The sequence below is a fragment of the Scardinius erythrophthalmus genome (assembly GCF_964197995.2).
Source record: "Scardinius erythrophthalmus genome assembly, chromosome: 5".
Lineage (NCBI taxonomy): Eukaryota > Metazoa > Chordata > Actinopteri > Cypriniformes > Leuciscidae > Scardinius > Scardinius erythrophthalmus.
In genome coordinates this window covers 5,977,019-5,995,644 of record NC_138225.1, presented here as the reverse complement: position 1 = coordinate 5,995,644, position 18,626 = coordinate 5,977,019, and the positions used below count along the sequence as shown (strand labels likewise).

At 40.4% G+C, this 18,626-nt stretch overlaps 1 protein-coding gene across 3 annotated transcripts in view; it reads right to left on the bottom strand.

Annotated features, from left to right (window-relative positions):
• The window catches only part of unc5ca (unc-5 netrin receptor Ca), a 156,666-nt gene that overhangs the window by 39,062 nt on the left and 98,978 nt on the right, over positions 1-18,626 (bottom strand). For all 3 annotated transcript variants that reach the window (XM_081365378.1, XM_081365376.1, XM_081365377.1), the window contains exon 5: positions 16,390-16,570. In XM_081365378.1, the coding sequence (XP_081221504.1) occupies positions 16,390-16,570 (181 nt within the window). The remainder of the gene's footprint in view (positions 1-16,389; positions 16,571-18,626) is intronic.

Here is an 18,626-nt window from a genome sequence, read left to right as displayed (position 1 = left end):
GGGGTGAACTAGCCCTTTAAAGCTAAGCAAGAGCAACAATGATGGTTTAGCAAACACCACTTAAAATCTACAGAAACAAATCACACACACACTGACACACTTGTGTTTTTTGAGCTCAAGCTAACTCATAGCCCAGTATTAGCAGGCTGATCTCAAGCGTGACATCGCTCAAAGACCAAACCCCAAAACACTGAGTCACTAAATCCACTTTGATGAGGAGGAGAGGATGACAGGAACAAGCACCAGAGAAAAATCATTTCTTAAACATCAGACACCATCTAAGACATGCCTACCCACCCACCCACACACACACACATACACACAGTCTCGCTTTGAGAGACCTTTAATCAGTGAAGATTACCAATGAAAACAGGGAAGGACACCAAAGCAGCCAAAACCCCACGAGGGATGAAAGTGCACTTACAGCAATCACTGCTCTACCTCAGATTGATGCACCCTAACAAGGGATCTACGAACCATTAGACTGATTTGTAAAGGTAAAAACAAGTCAATTTTGAGAAAACCATTGAGAATGCCTCTTAAATTCCAATTCAGTTCTTGAATTTGAATTGAGGTACTGTAGCAAACAGGATGTGGAATTGCAATTCAAACCAGAATGAAAGTAGAATTAAATTCATTTAAATTCAAATAAATTCATTTAACAGAATTTTTATCAAAAAAAAAAAATCAAAGGTTGTTGAGACAGTCCTGCGATTTTGGCCTGACAAAGCTGTTCAAAAGTTAAAAAGCCTTTTTATTTTTTTACTTAAAGGGATAGTTCACCCAAAAATGGAGATTCTGTCATCATTTACTCACTCTCAAGTTGCTCCAAACCTCTATGAATTCTTTCTTCTGCTGAACACAAAATATATTTTTTGGAGAATGTCAGTAACCAAACAGTTGATGGGCACCATTTTTCTCCATATATGGCGATATTTCTCCATATATTCTCCATATATCTCCATATATGATGGCAGCATTTTCATATTTGGGTGAACTATCCCTTTTAGTTTGAAGAGATATACACTAGCAGATACAAGTAGATATACTAACATTCAAAAGTTTAGGGTCGGTTATGTTTTTGAAAGAAGTCTCTTATGCTCACCAAGGCTGCATTTATTTTATTAAAAATACAGTAATATTATGAAACATGATTGCATTTTAAAATAACTTAAAATAATATGATTTAACAATTTAAAAATGCCATTTATTCCTGTGATGCAAAGCTATATTTTCAGTATCATTCCTCCAGTCTTCAGCGTCACACGTTTGATCGGAAATCCTGATTCGCTGCTCAAGAAAACATTTCTTATTATTATCAATGCTGAAAACAGTTGTGCTGCTTTCTTTCACTAACAGGAAAACAGACCAAAAAATGTATGACTCATCTTGCACTACAAATTCTGTCCAATCAAATGCTCTTTAGACCAGGAATGCCCCTCCCCCAGAAACAATTGTGACCGACTAGCAAAGAGCAAGTAGCAAACCGTTTAAAATTTATATTTCCAGATACTTCTCCAGTTGTTCTCCATTTTATTTCATTGCTATAAACAATCGAGATAAAAAAAAAACATTAATAACAATCACAATATGTTCTACAATAAGTGTCAGAAACAAAACCTCCCCCCTGCCCTCATTCGTAGATGTAATACTGTAAGTCCAACACATTGTACTCCAAGAAACTAAATGAGTATGTGACAGACTGCGTAAATATAGTAAATATATGAATATATAAACATGAGGAAAAATAAAATAAACAAAAATGAATGAATAAAATTACTTTGATAATGCATAGTCATAATATATATACATACGAATACATATCATACATGTATATACACTTATATTTAAAGAAACTATATATACCTACATAATTATACATCTATGTGCATTACATACATTTACACACCCCATATACCCATACAAACACATTTATACTCATACACCTGCATGGTGTTGGATTACATTTTTATTAAAAGTTTAATTTAGTTTTTCCACTGCAATAGTATATAAACTGATAAAGTTTAGTAGACTGATTTCAGATGATTATTGAGTCTCCAGCAAAGAGTCTCCTTTCCTGCCAGACTTGTTTTCTCTATTGTGTTTTAAATAAGTCAGATCACTTGATTCTCACCTTTCGGAGCCCAGACGTTGAGTCGTTAGGTTGATTGACTTTCACCTATTGTCTTTAATGGCTCTGGGATGGCTTTTGGAATTGGAGTTCCTGGCCAGTATCAGCATGTGAATAGTTATGCTGATTCAATTGGACTCAGAGTAGGGTGTGTTCCCACTTCATTTGCATGCTTTATTCAGAGTTCCCGCCTCTATGTAATCCCTCCCCCTTGGAATGTATATAGCTACAATGTATAATGTTTTAGTTAGACTGATTTGGGAAGAACTGCAGCCGCGTCAACGCAAAGTCCTCAATAAAGAATAACTTTGTTTGAACGTGATCCCCAACGTCTCCTGGTCTCTTGCTTCGACAAAGAAAAAGGTTTTCAACAATTTGGTGCCGTGACCCGGATAGAGTTCCAGCTTCTTCACCTGAATCCAGATTGAAACAGCAAGCTCCAGCTGAACAAAGATTTCTTCCTTTACAACCAAGGGTTGGTGAGTGCTACTCTATTCAAAAGAACCGCTGCAAACCAGTACAAGTTTGATATCCTCTGCGCCGTTCAGAGAAGTAGTTAACAAACAGCTGTAGAGTTTGGTTAACTAAAGTTATCCTCTAAAGTTGTCTTTTAGAGATGAAGTTTATCCTCTGTTTTCAGGCAGGGAAGATTAACATTACAGGTTAATATTGTTTATCCTCTGCTTTGCCAGGGAAGTGTTTCATCCTCTACATTGCTAGAGAAGGTTTATCCTCTGTAAAGTTGAAGATTTATCCTCTGCTTTATCAGGGACGGTTAGCATAAGGTGCTAATATTTTGGTTTATCCTCTGTTTCAGGCAGGGAAGATTTTAGCGTAAATTGCTAATATTTTGTTTATCCTCTGTTCTTGTAGGCAGGGAAGTTAAGTGGAGAGTTAACAATAGCTGATGTGTTAACAAGTGTACCCTCTGTGTAGACACTAGAGAGAAGTTTTAGTTTTTTTTTTATTGTGTGGTAACAAAGAAAACTAACAAAAATGTTTAGGAAAAATGCCAGACTGATCCCCACTACTGAAAAAGGTGGTCGTGCGACACCATTGTGGTCAGAAAGTGAATTTAAAACATTGTTGGGAGAGCAAATGGACTCTATAGTGACGAAGTCCGTCAGATTGGATTTGACAAAGAAATATGAGATTCATCCAGACAAAGCATGGTCAATGGAAGATTGTAAAAAGGTACTAGGAGCAAGTGTTCGTAAGAACAAAGTAAAAGCCATCATTTGTTGCCACCGAGAATATGTTTTAGCAATAGCTACAGAACAGTCTAAACGCAACTCAGAGCTAGAGAAACAGAACAATGAGCTCCGTGCCAGAATATCTTCTTTGACTAAGAAATTACACCGCAACAAAGATGCAGAAAAAATTGATGAGGGAGAATTTAGTCAGCCGGATAACATTTATCCTGACTTAAAAGCTTTCTTTGAAACAGATTTAGCCATCCAATCAGTAACTGATAAGCCAGTAGATTCAGTGAAGGTGTGTGGGGCAAGGAGAAGGTCTCAGGGAATTGAGGTAACTGAAAGTGTTCCTCCCAATTCTTCTGTTGTCCAAATACAAGCTGTTGCCAAAGCGCTAGGACCCAAAGATACTGAGAGACTATCCCAGAGTTTACCCTCAGCACGCACAGAATTTTCTGAATTTAGAAGGGCATTGATCAGTAAAATGCGTCTTTACGACATGTCGTTGCCAGAAGTTACACAGCTGATGTCACAAATTCTAACTGAATCTCAATTCAACAATTTTGAGTCTGCTGTTACTTCCGAACTGCAACATGCCAGTAAAGGCGATTTGAGAGAAGGTGTTTTGAAAATCCTAAAGAATCTCTTAGGACCCAAAATAGATTGGTCGAAAGTTACTAGATGTGCACAAAATAAAGGAGAGACTATAAGTGAATACACTGAAAGATTTTGTCAGGCAGCTGCCACATACAGTGGAATAGTGGAGGATTCTGAAAGTGTACTAGATGATAGAGGAGCTCTAATCCGTATTTGGGCAGATGGTCTTATAGCTGAGTACAGATCAGCCTTGCCATTCCTACATGTTACGTGGGCTAACGGAACTCTCAGAAGTAACCTAGACAGGTTAGCTGCATGGGAAAGAGATGCTGATGTTAAAACCCAAGTGAGAATAGCAGCAGCTACGTTTAACCCAACAAAACAAGACAATAGATGGACTAAAAAAGAAAGCACATGCCACTACTGTGGAAAATTAGGGCATTGGGAGAAAGAATGTAGGAAGAAGTTGCAAGATAATAAAAGAAATAGAATGCATAATTCTGCTCCTTCTCAGCCGGCTTACAACCCTGATGCAGTTCCGCAAGTGTCCACTGAAACTTTAGGACAGCTCGTTCAGGTTCTTCTAAGAGCACAACAAGACCAGGAAAAAAACTAATTGTTGGGGCTGTGAGTAGCTACCTTTCCCCGGTAATCCATCACAATGACAAAAGAATTTTTGTGAAAGGTAGCATACAAGAAAGAGAGATTGATTTTTTGCTTGATACAGGTGCAGAAATTACAATAATTCCTACAAAATTGGCTAAAGGTTTAGACATCCCGTACAAGAAAACCAAACTTTCTTTAACTGGCGTAATAGGTGAAGATTCTGTTTTGTATGAAACCCCGCCCATAGAGGTACAATTTGGCCCGAAAACTCTGACTACAAAATTGCTATGTGCTCCATTGAATACAGGTGCAATTTTAGGCATGGATCTTCTGAGACAAGTACATCTAACTTTAGACATGTCCTCAGAATCTGCTAGCATTCAAATTTCCTCAGCACACATTTCTACCAATAATGCAATCCCTCCAGAGTATGCTTTCTTACTGAATCATCCAATTTGGGCTAATGACAAGGATGATTGTGGTTTATTGACAGGTGTAGAGCCAGTCAAATTGACAGGAACTCCACCCCCGGTTACCAAACAGTATCCGATCAGTAAGGAAGCCATACAGGGAATCAAACCTATTGTAGAAAAGTTGCTGACACAAGGAGTGCTAGTTAAAACCAACAGTCCCTGTAACTCACCCATATGGCCAATCAAGAAATCCAATGGGACATGGAGACTCACCATAGACTACAGAGTAGCCAATAAAAACATTGATAAAATCACCCCGCTAGTGGCAGATCCATCTACAATTTGTAATGGCTTACCATTAGATTGTAAGATTTTTTCAGTAATTGATATGTCTAATGGATTCTTTTCTGTACCATTGCACTCTGACAGCCAGCCATGGCTAGCTTTCACAGTTGACCATGAACAATATCAGTGGACCCGATTGGCCCAGGGATTTCAAAACTCCCCGACCGTGTACCATCAGGCTGTCAGACGTGATTTGTGTGACCCAGAATGTCCAGTAAAACAGTCCACTATGATCCAATATGTCGATGATATTTTGATTGCCTCAACAGATCACGAGGTACATCAAACTGAATTGGCAGCTTTGTTGGACTATTTGCATAAAAAAGGACACAAATGCAGCTTTCACAAAGCTCAAATTGCTAAAAAACAAGTCACATTTCTGGGTCAAACAATTGGTGCAGGAAATAGATCCATTACACAGGATCGAGCGGCTTCAGTCAAAGCCATACCTCCGCCTACTACCATTAAAACACTACGCTCATTTTTAGGAACAGCAGGTTACTGTAGACCGTGGATTGAAGAATATGCCTCGATTGCTCAGCCTCTCTATGACTTGTTGAAAGGCCATGGTAAAGATTCAGATATTGTTTGTATGGAAGAACTTCACCTCAAAGCATTCAATGATTTGAAGAGAGCACTATGTCAAGCACCAGCATTAGGAATTGCCCAATCTGATAGACCCTTTGTGCTTTATGTCCATGAACACTTGGGCTTTATGACTGCATGTCTAATGCAAGATCATGGGGGCAGTTTACGTCCAATTCATTACTATTCTGGTAAACTTGACATAGTAGCTCAAGGTATGGGACCATGCCTCAGAGCAGTACAGTCAGTTCATCTAGCGCTTCAGGCTTCATCAGTAATGGTGTTAGGTCAGACGGTAAATGTAAAATGCCCTCACGCAGTGTCCGCACTAATGAATCAAGCAAAAGTCACTTCTGTCACTTCCTCTCGTTGGGGAAATTGGTTAACTACTCTCACAGCCCCGAACATTGTTTTACAGCGTGCACCAGTCACGAACCCCTCAACATGTATGATGTCTGCAATGACTGAAGATGTGTTGGAAGATGAAGGTGAAATGACTCATGATTGTGTTACGCTTACATACGCAGTGACAAGTGAAATAGCAGAAACTCCCATAGAAAATTCAGAATTTGAGTTGTTTGTTGATGGTTCAGCTCAAGTAATTGAAGGGAATAGACGAGCAGGTTATGCAGTAACGTCCACCACTGAGGTGGTAGCCTCAGGTCGTCTTCCAGATAATTTTTCAGCTCAGGCTGCAGAACTGGTAGCGTTAACTAGAGCATGCACGCTAGCTTCAGGATCAGTTGCAAATATCTACACAGATTCCAGGTATGCTTTTGGGGTTATTCATGATTTTGGTGTAATTTGGCAAAGCAGACAGTTTCTAACTTCTGCAGGATCCCCCATTAAGCATGCTGAATTAGTGAAAGATCTTATGTTTGCCATGAAACTTCCAAAGAAATTAGCGGTGATCAAAGTGAAAGCACATCTCACAACTAACACTACAGAAGCTAAAGGTAATGCTCTTGCAGATGTAGCAGCTAAACAGGCTTGTTCCTATGTAACTGTACAAGTGTGTTCAGGTAGTACAGCACAGAAGACAATTCTGCCTCCTGAATCTATCATTGATTTGTACAAAGATGTTCCTCTATATGAAGCATGGACATGGTTAGACAAAGGAGCCACCGTTGATTCATCTGGCTGCTGGACCAAAGGGGGGAAGTATGTTGCTCCCGAATCACTGCTGCCATATTTGGCTCAACAAATACACAATTTGGGTCACAGTGGTCCAGCAACGATGAATCACAGGTTCTCAAATCAATGGTGGAATCCAAAATTCAGAAATGTAGCCACAGAAACAGCCAAGAGGTGTGTTACATGTCAGAAAAATAATGATGTACCAGCAGCCATTACACCAGCAGCACATACCCCAGCTCCACCAGGACCATTTCGTCACTTACAAGTTGATTACATATCGTTGCCTCGTTGTAAGGGAAAAACTGACGTTTTGGTAGTAATAGACAAGTTCTCAAGATGGATAGAAACTTATCCAACAGGGCGTGCTACAGCTGCACATACTGCGAAATGTCTTGTCACTGATTTCATTCCCAGATGGGGATTACCAGATTGCATTGACTCAGATCAAGGTACGCACTTCACAGGACAGGTAGTTAAAGAAGTGTCTAAAATGTTGAAGGTTAAGTGGTATCTGCACTGTCCCTACAGGCCACAAGCATCAGGACAGGTTGAAAGGGCGAACAGAACGATCAAAACCAGGCTAAGCAAAATGCATCAGGAAGGAGTGTCATGGGTTGAAGCACTGCCAGCAGTACTGTGTAGTATGAGAGCGTCACCTAACAGATCAGTAGGACTGAGCCCTCATGAGATTATTACAGGACGCCCAATGCAGATGCCAGGTGTGATTGATCTTAGAAATGCTGATGTTCACATTGCCTCAGATGCCCTGATCTCTTACTGTGAACACCTTACAAAGGCAGTACAGAGTGCCAGAGAGAGAGTTGAGTCATGTTGGCAGACTCCACCAGAGGGTGGACACACAATCGTCCCAGGTCAATGGGTCATGATAAAATCATTCAGACACAAGCCGTTAGAACCTAAGTGGCATGGACCACATCAAGTAATGTTGATTACAGCAGCTGCAGTATTGTGTCAGGGAAGACAAACCTGGACTCATGTGTCACATTGCAAAGTGGTTCCTCCCCCTACAGGGATAGGATAGGACACATGGACCAGTGAGGAGCCCAGGAAGAACTGGAAGCAACAGGCTTTCGGGGGCCAACCCTGCGGTGAAGATTCCCTTATAGGCCCTTCCCAACCATAGTCCCTCCTCACCTCACTGTTCCTTTTAGGTGTCTCATGAACTAAGAAATAGGGAAAGAAGGAACCACAATTAGCAGATACAGATTGAACAGGATACAACCCTAATGTTTGCAGTCTTTACAATGAATACTGGTCTGTTGCAGTTGTTCTTTTTTGTTTTTCTTTCTTAACTCTGTGCAGATACCACTTGACGGTTCACTGACCTACACACCTGCATATGACGACCCAACCTCCAGAAAACAACTAGACCAACTGCAGAGACTACAACCAACACAGAAGAAAAAATACACAACGCAGAGACTCATCTACGGGAACTTCAGTCATCCAGCAACATGAACAAGATTGCCTTAATCCTAACCATCATGAACATAGCACAAAGTGTAGACCCCAGAAACAACATCTTCTTAGAGCTGATGAATATGTCAAGAAATGCCTTGTTTGCTGGAAAGAATGTTTGCATGCCACACGCACCGTCTGTAGGAGCAGGAATCCCATGGGTAGCACACCCTATCTCCAAATGTGACACGTGTACCTTATTCAATCATCATACCAGTGGAGTATTCAGCAAAGATACATGTCACAAAGTAACCATTCCTCCAGCTTCTCAGTGTTGCATACCTGGACTACCATCCTGCAACCTAACTTCAGCTACTCCCATCATGACAGATCTACTCCTGCCAATGATGTTCTATTGGTGCATGGAAAATTATGCTCCAGCATCGACTCCACTGGGTGAAATTCCCCGTGAACGTTGCAGTTTTGTGATTGAAAGAGGAACAGATGAATCCTTTGTGTACATTACTACTACAGAGAAGAAACAGGAAAATGACTTAAACGAGTGTCTCTCCAGGAACCCATCCCTACCGAAACTTTTTGCAATAAATCAGTGGTGTATGATTCCTCCACCAACTGGCACTTTTTGGTTATGTGGAACTTCTGTCTACAGCATCCTACCCAGCCAATTCAACGGCAGGTGCACCCTGGTTTATGTTCTGCCAGCTATCAGAGAAAACACACACTCCACTCCAAGATCTCCACAGTTACATGATTCAGCTCCTTCTATCAACAATGATGGCTGCATTCCAGGACTCACTTGTGTTCAAACGTGGTGGTCAAGAACTCTTGGAGCATTAATCCCATCGTATGGTGTCATGCAGGCTCTCGATCAAGTCAGAAGCCTGTCGGATTCTGTACAGAAATTGGCCAACGATACGGCTTTGGCCCTGGGTAACATCACAGACACTCTAGCTTCACACAAGATAATGATCTTACAGAACCGAGTGGCCTTGGATTACATTCTTGCAACGCAAGGGGGAGCCTGCACCATTATCGGCCCTGAATGCTGCACTGGGTTAATGGATCCAACAGAGAATTTGAACAAAATCCAACAAGACATTCTTGATCTTTCAACAAAATTACACCAGATGACTGAAGACAATTCTTCATGGTTCGGAAACTTGATTGGTAAACCCTGGCTGTGGATTAAAGAAATAGCAATTCTGCTGTTGTTTCTCCTACTGGCGTTCTACGTATGCGTCCACAGTATCAAGTGTTTCATTCAACAAATGACTCACGCCTCGCACGAGAACATGACTGGTCCAACCATAAAAGAATATTACCCGTAAGAACTTCACGGACCCTAATTGCATGTTTGTTTCTGTGTCAACATGCAATTACAGATGAACAACACAGAGCAAGTTATATGTGCCTGTAACTTTTTCAAGTTACAAGAATGAACTTTTAAGTGTACTTTGATAAAAGTTAGACTTAAAACCACTATACGATCAAATGACTTATGGAAGGATGAAGTCTATGCATGAATATTGCTGTTCTGCTGTTTCTTTGTTTTCTTGTGTTACTCGAATGTGTTGATGTCTTCGCAAGCAGAAACCTGGTGTAAAGCATCACCTCAGATTTCCATGAACAAGCCTCATGAGGGACGAGTCATCAGAGCGACTCTACGTGGGAAATGGACGCTACAGGAAACAGACTTCACAGCTATTCAGGCGCCATGGACTTTCAAGAATTCCACTCTTATGCTACATGGTTTTCTGTGTAATCATGTAGTTTATATGACATTTTACACCCTGCGTCGCAGGTGTCAACAGTTATGGTTTTGAGAAGAACTATGACACTCATGTAAATCAAGGACACAACACAGAATAAGTTACACGTGCCTGTAATTTACACAAGTTACAAGAATTAACTTTTAAGTGTATAAATTTGTATTTTTGTGAGAGTTATTAGAACTCTCAAAGGGGGAAGTGTTGGATTACATTTTTATTAAAAGTTTAATTTAGTTTTTCCACTGCAATAGTATATAAACTGATAAAGTTTAGTAGACTGATTTCAGATGATTATTGAGTCTCCAGCAAAGAGTCTCCTTTCCTGCCAGACTTGTTTTCTCTATTGTGTTTTAAATAAGTCAGATCACTTGATTCTCACCTTTCGGAGCCCAGACGTTGAGTCGTTAGGTTGATTGACTTTCACCTATTGTCTTTAATGGCTCTGGGATGGCTTTTGGAATTGGAGTTCCTGGCCAGTATCAGCATGTGAATAGTTATGCTGATTCAATTGGACTCAGAGTAGGGTGTGTTCCCACTTCATTTGCATGCTTTATTCAGAGTTCCCGCCTCTATGTAATCCCTCCCCCTTGGAATGTATATAGCTACAATGTATAATGTTTTAGTTAGACTGATTTGGGAAGAACTGCAGCCGCGTCAACGCAAAGTCCTCAATAAAGAACAACTTTGTTTGAACGTGATCCCCAACGTCTCCTGGTCTCTTGCTTCGACAAAGAAAAAGGTTTTCAACAATGGCCACACGTACTTGCATACTCATACCATATGCATACATACTGTAACAACCCACATACCTCTATGTTCATACCCGTCAATGAAAAATGAGTTAGCTAAGTGGATAAAAAGAATATATGAAATGTGAAAAAAAATTGCAAATGACACTTTACTTCTATCTCTAAGGATAATTCTTGTTCCCAGTAAATTTAACACAAACAAGAACTAAAAAAAAAGCAGTAACCAACTTTATTAACCTGATTGTTGGAAGCACTACAGTTCCTTGTTAAGATAAAACAATCGAGATAGTAAAGAGATCTCATCAGTGATTGCTCATTCTTGTAGGCTAGAACACAGAACATGCTAAAACATTTACAGATTCCAGAGAAATTCATTCAGAAAACATCAGGCCATTTTTGCCAAAACTGGTCCGGCACATCAGACACCTTCAGAGCAACATACTCACATATTCACCATAGCATCTGCACGACAAAATCATCTGTCAGGAGGACGAAACGGAAATATTACAACTTCTGACTGCTTCACTGAAGTTCACAACTGCAAAAAGTTTGAAACACAACAGATTTCATGCTCTAGGAATCTAGGTCAAGAAAGAGGGTGGATCTGTGTTTCAGACGCAAAAACAGAACATTTTCTATCTTTCAAAGGGATGACAAGCCATTAAACGCTCAGCAGTGTGAGAGAGACGTGCTCGACTCTTTGACTGAGTGTTTTACAGATGCAGGAGTAATTGATAGGTGTGCAAGTGCAGTGACACGCGTGACAGATGCTAACAACTCATGCACACACTCACACAGGTCCTGTCAGAGTAATCAGCGGGTGTTCCGAGACTTTTCAACATGGAGAACGTGTTTGCATGTGTGTTTGTTGTGTATGAGGGGGTATATAGGGTGCACATTTTTCCAAGGTCCACCTCATAATATATTAACAGTGAGTAAAACACAATATGCTTGTTTTACTGGTGCATAAAGTCCCATCTGCAAATATGCACTTTTTAATAATACAGCACAATTTTATAATTTACCTTATTTTCCAGAAATAAGTTGCACCTCAGTATGTCGACAGGGTGAAACGCAAGTTGTTGAGAAAAAAAAAAAACAGATAAACTGAAATCATCGCAATAAACAGGCACTAAAACACCTTAATTTCATAATTGCCGCTCTGACCAAAGTGCGCATGTGCTTGGTTCTACACGGATGGTGTGTGTTGTTCACACAACTTCATGAATGAACTCCGTGACATTATTCTGAAGTTTGCTCTTCTTTTTGCAAAGTTCCGTACATGAACTTGGACTATGAATCACCCATAAAACACATTTGAACACACCATACAGCAATTTATCACAGCTGGAGCTGGTATTATGAGGAATGTCAAGTACAATGGAAAGTACGCAGCATAGAAAAGAGGTGAAAGCACTTTCCACAAATGAAGGCTTGACTCTTAAAAAAAAAATCAGTTTTTAAACTAAGGGCAAGTGAAAGGAGGTGCTTAAACATCAGAAAACCTCATTCGTCCACCTCAGGAGGTCAAGATATAATTTTACATGTGCTACTAAAATCAACTCATATCAAATCTGGGAAAATGTAATGAGGTTTTTCACTTCCCATCAAGGTTTAGGGAGGGTTAAGTCAAATAGAATTTTGTTTTATTTTTTTATATAAAGCTTTAGTATAAAGATAGATATAATGGCAAAAAGGAAGGATAGCACACATAAGAAAATGAGATACAAAACAACATTTGAATGGAGTTTGTACAAGCAGTTTTCGTTAAATTAATTGCTGAAAGGTGGTGAAAAGAAGAAGAAGAAAAATGTTGCAAGCACTGTAATGATGCGTTCACACCATGTTGAAATTACAGTAATTATGAGTTTCCAGCTAGTAAAAAAGGTTTATTCATGTCTTCGTCAAACTTATAATTACAAGCTGGAAACTTTTTAATTAATTTTATGAAAGCTCTTCTCCCAATTGACCGTGGTCAAGTCTGACAAAAAAATAAAAAAATAAAATAAAATCCTCAATTGCTCATAAGTCACTGGTTACAAAAATGTTTTTTTCCTTTTAAAGTAAGCATGAAAAATAAAATTCTATCTATTTTTTAAATGCAAATTATAAGTTATTGTGAACATTCAATCTGTGCATAATGTTAAATGTTTCAAAACAACAGACTTCTATCTGGTGACGTATATGCAGATAGTCAAGAGTCCAAAGCTATTTCATCATAGCATTAGAATGCAAATGTCACAAAAGTAACAAAAAAGGTGAAAAAAAATTCTGTATGATTATGTAAATGATCCCAACATTAAAACTGTAAAATAAATGTAAAAATAAATGAATTTACATAAGAATAGAATAGAATAGAATAGAATGAGGCATTTATATAGCGCTTTCATATGTACTACTGTACACCCAAAGCGCTTTACAATCATATCAGGGGTCTCTCCTCAACCACCACCAGTGTGTAGCATCCACTTGGATGATGCGACGGCAGCCACAGTACAAAGGCACCAGTGCGCTCACCACACACCAGCTATAGGTGGAGAGAGGAAAGAGAGTGATGGAGCCAATTCAATGTAAGGGGATTATTAGGAGGCCATGATTGGTAAGGGCCAATGTGTGGAATGTAGCCAGGACACCGGGGTTACACCCCTACTCTTTACGAGAAATGCCATGGGATTTTTAATGACCACAGAGAGTCAGGACCTCGGTTTTACGTCTCATCCGAAGGACGGTGCTCTTTGACAGTATAGTGTCCCCGTCACTACACTGGGGCGTTAGGACCCACACAGACCACAGGGTGAGCACCCCCTGCTGGCCTCACTAACACCTCTTCCAGCAGCAACCTGGTTTTTCTCAGGAGGTCTCCCATCCAGGTACTAACCAGGCTCAGCCCTGCTTAGCTTCAGTGGGCAACCAGTCTTGTGCTACAGGGTGATATGGCTGCTGGCATCCATAAAAATAATATTAAATTGATAAATAGTAAAAAATAAATAAATATTTAATTGAAATAATAAAAATAATAAATTGAATAAAATAAAATAAATTAAATAAATAAATACACACAAATGAAACACAAAAAAATACATATGTGTGGTTGAGAACATAAATTGTGTAAAGTGTATGTCAAAGCTTTAGGTTAATATTTAAAAAAAAAAAAATTAACAACACATTTGCTTGTTCATGTTCTCTGATGTCAGTTACATGCAGGAAAACAAATACAATATTTCTGTTTTGTTTCCATTGATTTTATTTCCAATTTATATATATATTTTATTTTATACTAATTTTAAAATTAAATATGAACGACCACAACGCATGATGTACTCAGCCGTATCCAGGCCGTATCCAGATCAGATGGTGGACCTACACCTAAATGCGACCACAACGCATGATAAACTCAGCCGTATCCGGACCGAATCCACATAAGATGGTGGACCTGCACCTAAACACGACCACAACGCATGATAATCTCAGCCGTATCCGGGCCGTATCCAGATAAGATGGTGGACCTGCACCTAAACACGACCACAACGCATGATAAACTCAGCCATATCCAGGCCGTATCCAGATAAGATGGTGGACCTGCACCTAAACACGACCACAACGCATGATAAACTCAGCCGTATCCGGGCCGAATCCAGATAAGATCGTGGACCTGCACCTAAACACGACCACAACGCATGATAAACTCAGCCGTATCCAGGCCGTATCCAGATCAGATGGTGGACCTGCACCTAAACACGACCACAACGCATGATAAACTCAGCCGTATCCGGGCCGAATCCAGATAAGATGGTGGACCTGCACCTAAACACGACCACAACGCATGATAAACTCAGCCGTATCCGGGCCGAATCCAGATAAGATCGTGGACCTGCACCTAAACACAACAACAACGCATGATAAACTCAGCCGGATCCGGGCCGAATCCACATAAGATGGTGGACCTGCACCTAAACACGACCACAACGCATGATAAACTCAGCCGTATCTGGGCCGTATCCAGATAAGATGGTGGACCTGCACCTTAACACGACCACAACGCATGATAAACTCAGCCGTATCCAGGCCGAATCCAGATAAGATGGTGGACCTGCACCTTAACACGACCACAATGCATGATAAACTCAGCCGTATCTGGGCCGTATCCAGATAAGATGGTGGACCTGCACCTAAACACGACCACAACGCATGATAAACTCAGCCATATCCAGGCCGTATCCAGATAAGATGGTGGACCTGCACCTAAACACGACCACAACGCATGATAAACTCAGCCATATCCAGGCCGTATCCAGATAAGATGGTGGACCTGCACCTAAACACGACCACAACGCATGATGAACTCAGCCGTATCCGGGCCGAATCCACATAAGATGGTGGACCTGCACCTAAACACGACCACAACGCATGATAAACTCAGCCGTATCCGGGCCGAATCCAGATAAGATGGTGGACCTGCACCTAAACACGACCACAACGCATGATAAACTCAGCCATATCTGGGCCGTATCCAGATCAGATGGTGGACCTGCACCTAAACACGACCACAACGCATGATGAACTCAGCCGTATCCGGGCCGTATCCAGATCAGATGGTGGACCTGCACCTAAACACGACCACAACGCATGATGAACTCAGCCGTATCCGGGCCGTATCCAGATCAGATGCTGGACCTGCACCTACTGTAATCACGACCACAACGCAGCCCTGAATGTCAGCAGAGACCGTGTCTACTAGACAATCCACTGTGAAAACCTTGTCAATTCGACAGCCATCGGCACAGATCCTCAGCAGAGATCACAAGAACCAGACAAGTCCTAAGCACAGACCTTTGACCAGCTTAGTCTCCGTCCATACTGGCATGATAAACTGATCTTCAAGCAAAAGGAACTGGATGAATATCTAAATGCTACAAATCCACAATCTGATCAATTTCTGACTTGTGATGCTGCATGAATCATAGTCACACTGTATTGGTTTGTTGGCCAGAGGAGAACTGCATGAGCCTGGTTTCTCCCAAGTTTTTTTCTCAATTCTGTCACCGATGGAGTTTTGGTTCCTTGCCATTATCGCCTCTGGCTTGCTTAGTTGGAAACACTTAATATTCAACAATATTATTGATCTGACTGCACTGACACTGTTGTATGAGAACTGAACTGAGCTGGACGACAACACCACTGTTCTTCTGCAGAACTGCTTTATAGATGAAATGAACTCATTTAATAATTGATGATCGCTGTATAAATAAAGATTACTTGACTTGACTATAGCCCGTTACTTTAAGTCTTCACCTCACAATGGGATTCTCACTCTCGGCCTCGTAGCTCTTCACTAAATGACCTAAAACACTTCATCTCCGTTGAAAACTTCAGTGCATCTCAGCACATTTAAACCAGATTGTGCATGAACGCCATACTCACCATAGACGATCACTGTAGCCGTGGTGCTACGTCTCTTAGCAACGATGTTCTTAGCGACGCATGTGTAGTTAGCGGTGTCGGAAAGCCGTGCCTGTTTGATGATCAGGTTATGATCGATGGTGATGTAGAAATTCCGATCGTCTGCAGGATCGATAATCTCTTCGTTCTTCAGCCATTCCACCTGCACGTAGACAGAAATACGTTAGTGAAATTAGTGAAATCCACACAGCTACACCTGATGGGCTGCTCGGGGACACGAAATATCAGGACGTCCTGCCCTGCACATGCATTCTGAAATGTGCTTCTGAAAATATCAAACGTTTTAATTAGCTTCAAAGCTAACTCCTCAGGGCAACACTGACTAAGAGCTTGAGCAATTTTGTAAAACGATAGCTCACATTTTAGAAAAAGAACATTGTGGAGATATTAAAAGGAAATTGCAAGCGGGCAAAAGTGAAGATATTTTTAGACACAGTGTTTAATCACAAAAAAGGCCAGCTAATATCTCAAGAAACATTGAGGGGGAAACAGGAAGTGGCTGGTGGTTTATCCCGAAGAGTTCTCCCGAGCACTTCACAGAATAAAAGCAGTCTTAGTAACTATTACCATCTGTCATTTTCTCACACATTATTTTTTTTTTTCAAAGGAGGATCTGCGTGTTTTGAACAGAACAAAAAATGCATGTAGAATTTTACAGAAATTATGCAATAGAGTAAATTAATAAAATAAAGTAAATGTTTTTGATCAAATAAATGCAACCTTGTCTTCTTGCAAAAGCATGAAAAAATATTACCAACCCAATATATATATATATATACATATATATATACACACACACACACTCACACACACACAGTATACATATACACACTACTGTTCAAAAGTTTTAGATCAGTAAGATTTTTTAATGTTTTTAAAATAAGTCTCTTCTGTTCACCAAGGCTGCATTTATTTGATCTAAAATACAGCAAAAATCGTAATATTGTGAAATATTTTTTGAATTTAAAATAACTGTTTTCTATTTAAAGACATTTTAAAATGCAATTTATTCCCATGATCAAAGCTGAATTTTCAGCATCATTACTCCAGTCTTCAGTGTCACATGATCCTTCAGAAATCATTCTAATATGATGATCTGCCGCTCAAGAAATATTTCTTATTATCATCTATGTTGAAAACAGTTTCTTACACTATAATTTATCTTTAGGATTCTGGGATAGCTTCTATCTAGTGCAGTGCAGTAGAATCTGTCCAAAATGAGTTTTCTTACAGGGCGGCATCATTAAGATGCCTACAGTTTGGAACACAAGTCAATGATGCCTTAAAATGCTGCCTAGTTAGGCAGCTCACTAGGTTTTTACAACAGAGATGCATATTTCTCTACATACAAAGATGAGAAGTCATCACCACTGCTGCTCAACGAAAACATAGCCTTCACATTTCAAGCTCTTTGCATATGCATCTGATGCATTAACACTGTAGTGTGTCAATCAGGCGGGTGAGACGTGTGTTTGTGGGTGAGATCGTGTGTAAATGTGTCGCAGCAGTGTACCTGTAGGCTGCTGAGAGCTCGTCTGGAGGGAATAGGGGTAAAAATATCACCCTCTCATTGGCTCAGCAGGGGGGAAAATCAACCAATCAGCTTCTCACGCTCTCCAGCTGTGACAAACATGGCGCCCACGATATCACTCACGCATGCATGCACACTTCCCTATGCATTTTATCTAGTTACATCTAGAAAGGGTAACCCAATTCCCAGCTGTCAAACTAAACCCTCAGATTACTGTATTTAGTCCTATTGTCACCTCAAAACACACACACACACACACACACACACACACACACACACACACACACACACACACACACACACACACACACACACACACACACACACACACACACACACACACACACACACACACACACACACACACACACACACACACACACACACACACACACACACACACACACACACACACACACACACACACACACACACACACCTTTCTATAATAGCATCATAAAATGAGTGCATTCACAATCCCCCAGTTTCAGGCTTCTAAACACACACACACACACACACACACACACACACACACACACACACACACACACACACACACACACACACACACACACACACACACACACACACACACACACACACACACACACACACACACACACACACACACACACACACACACACACTCTTGTATGTGTCTTTCTCA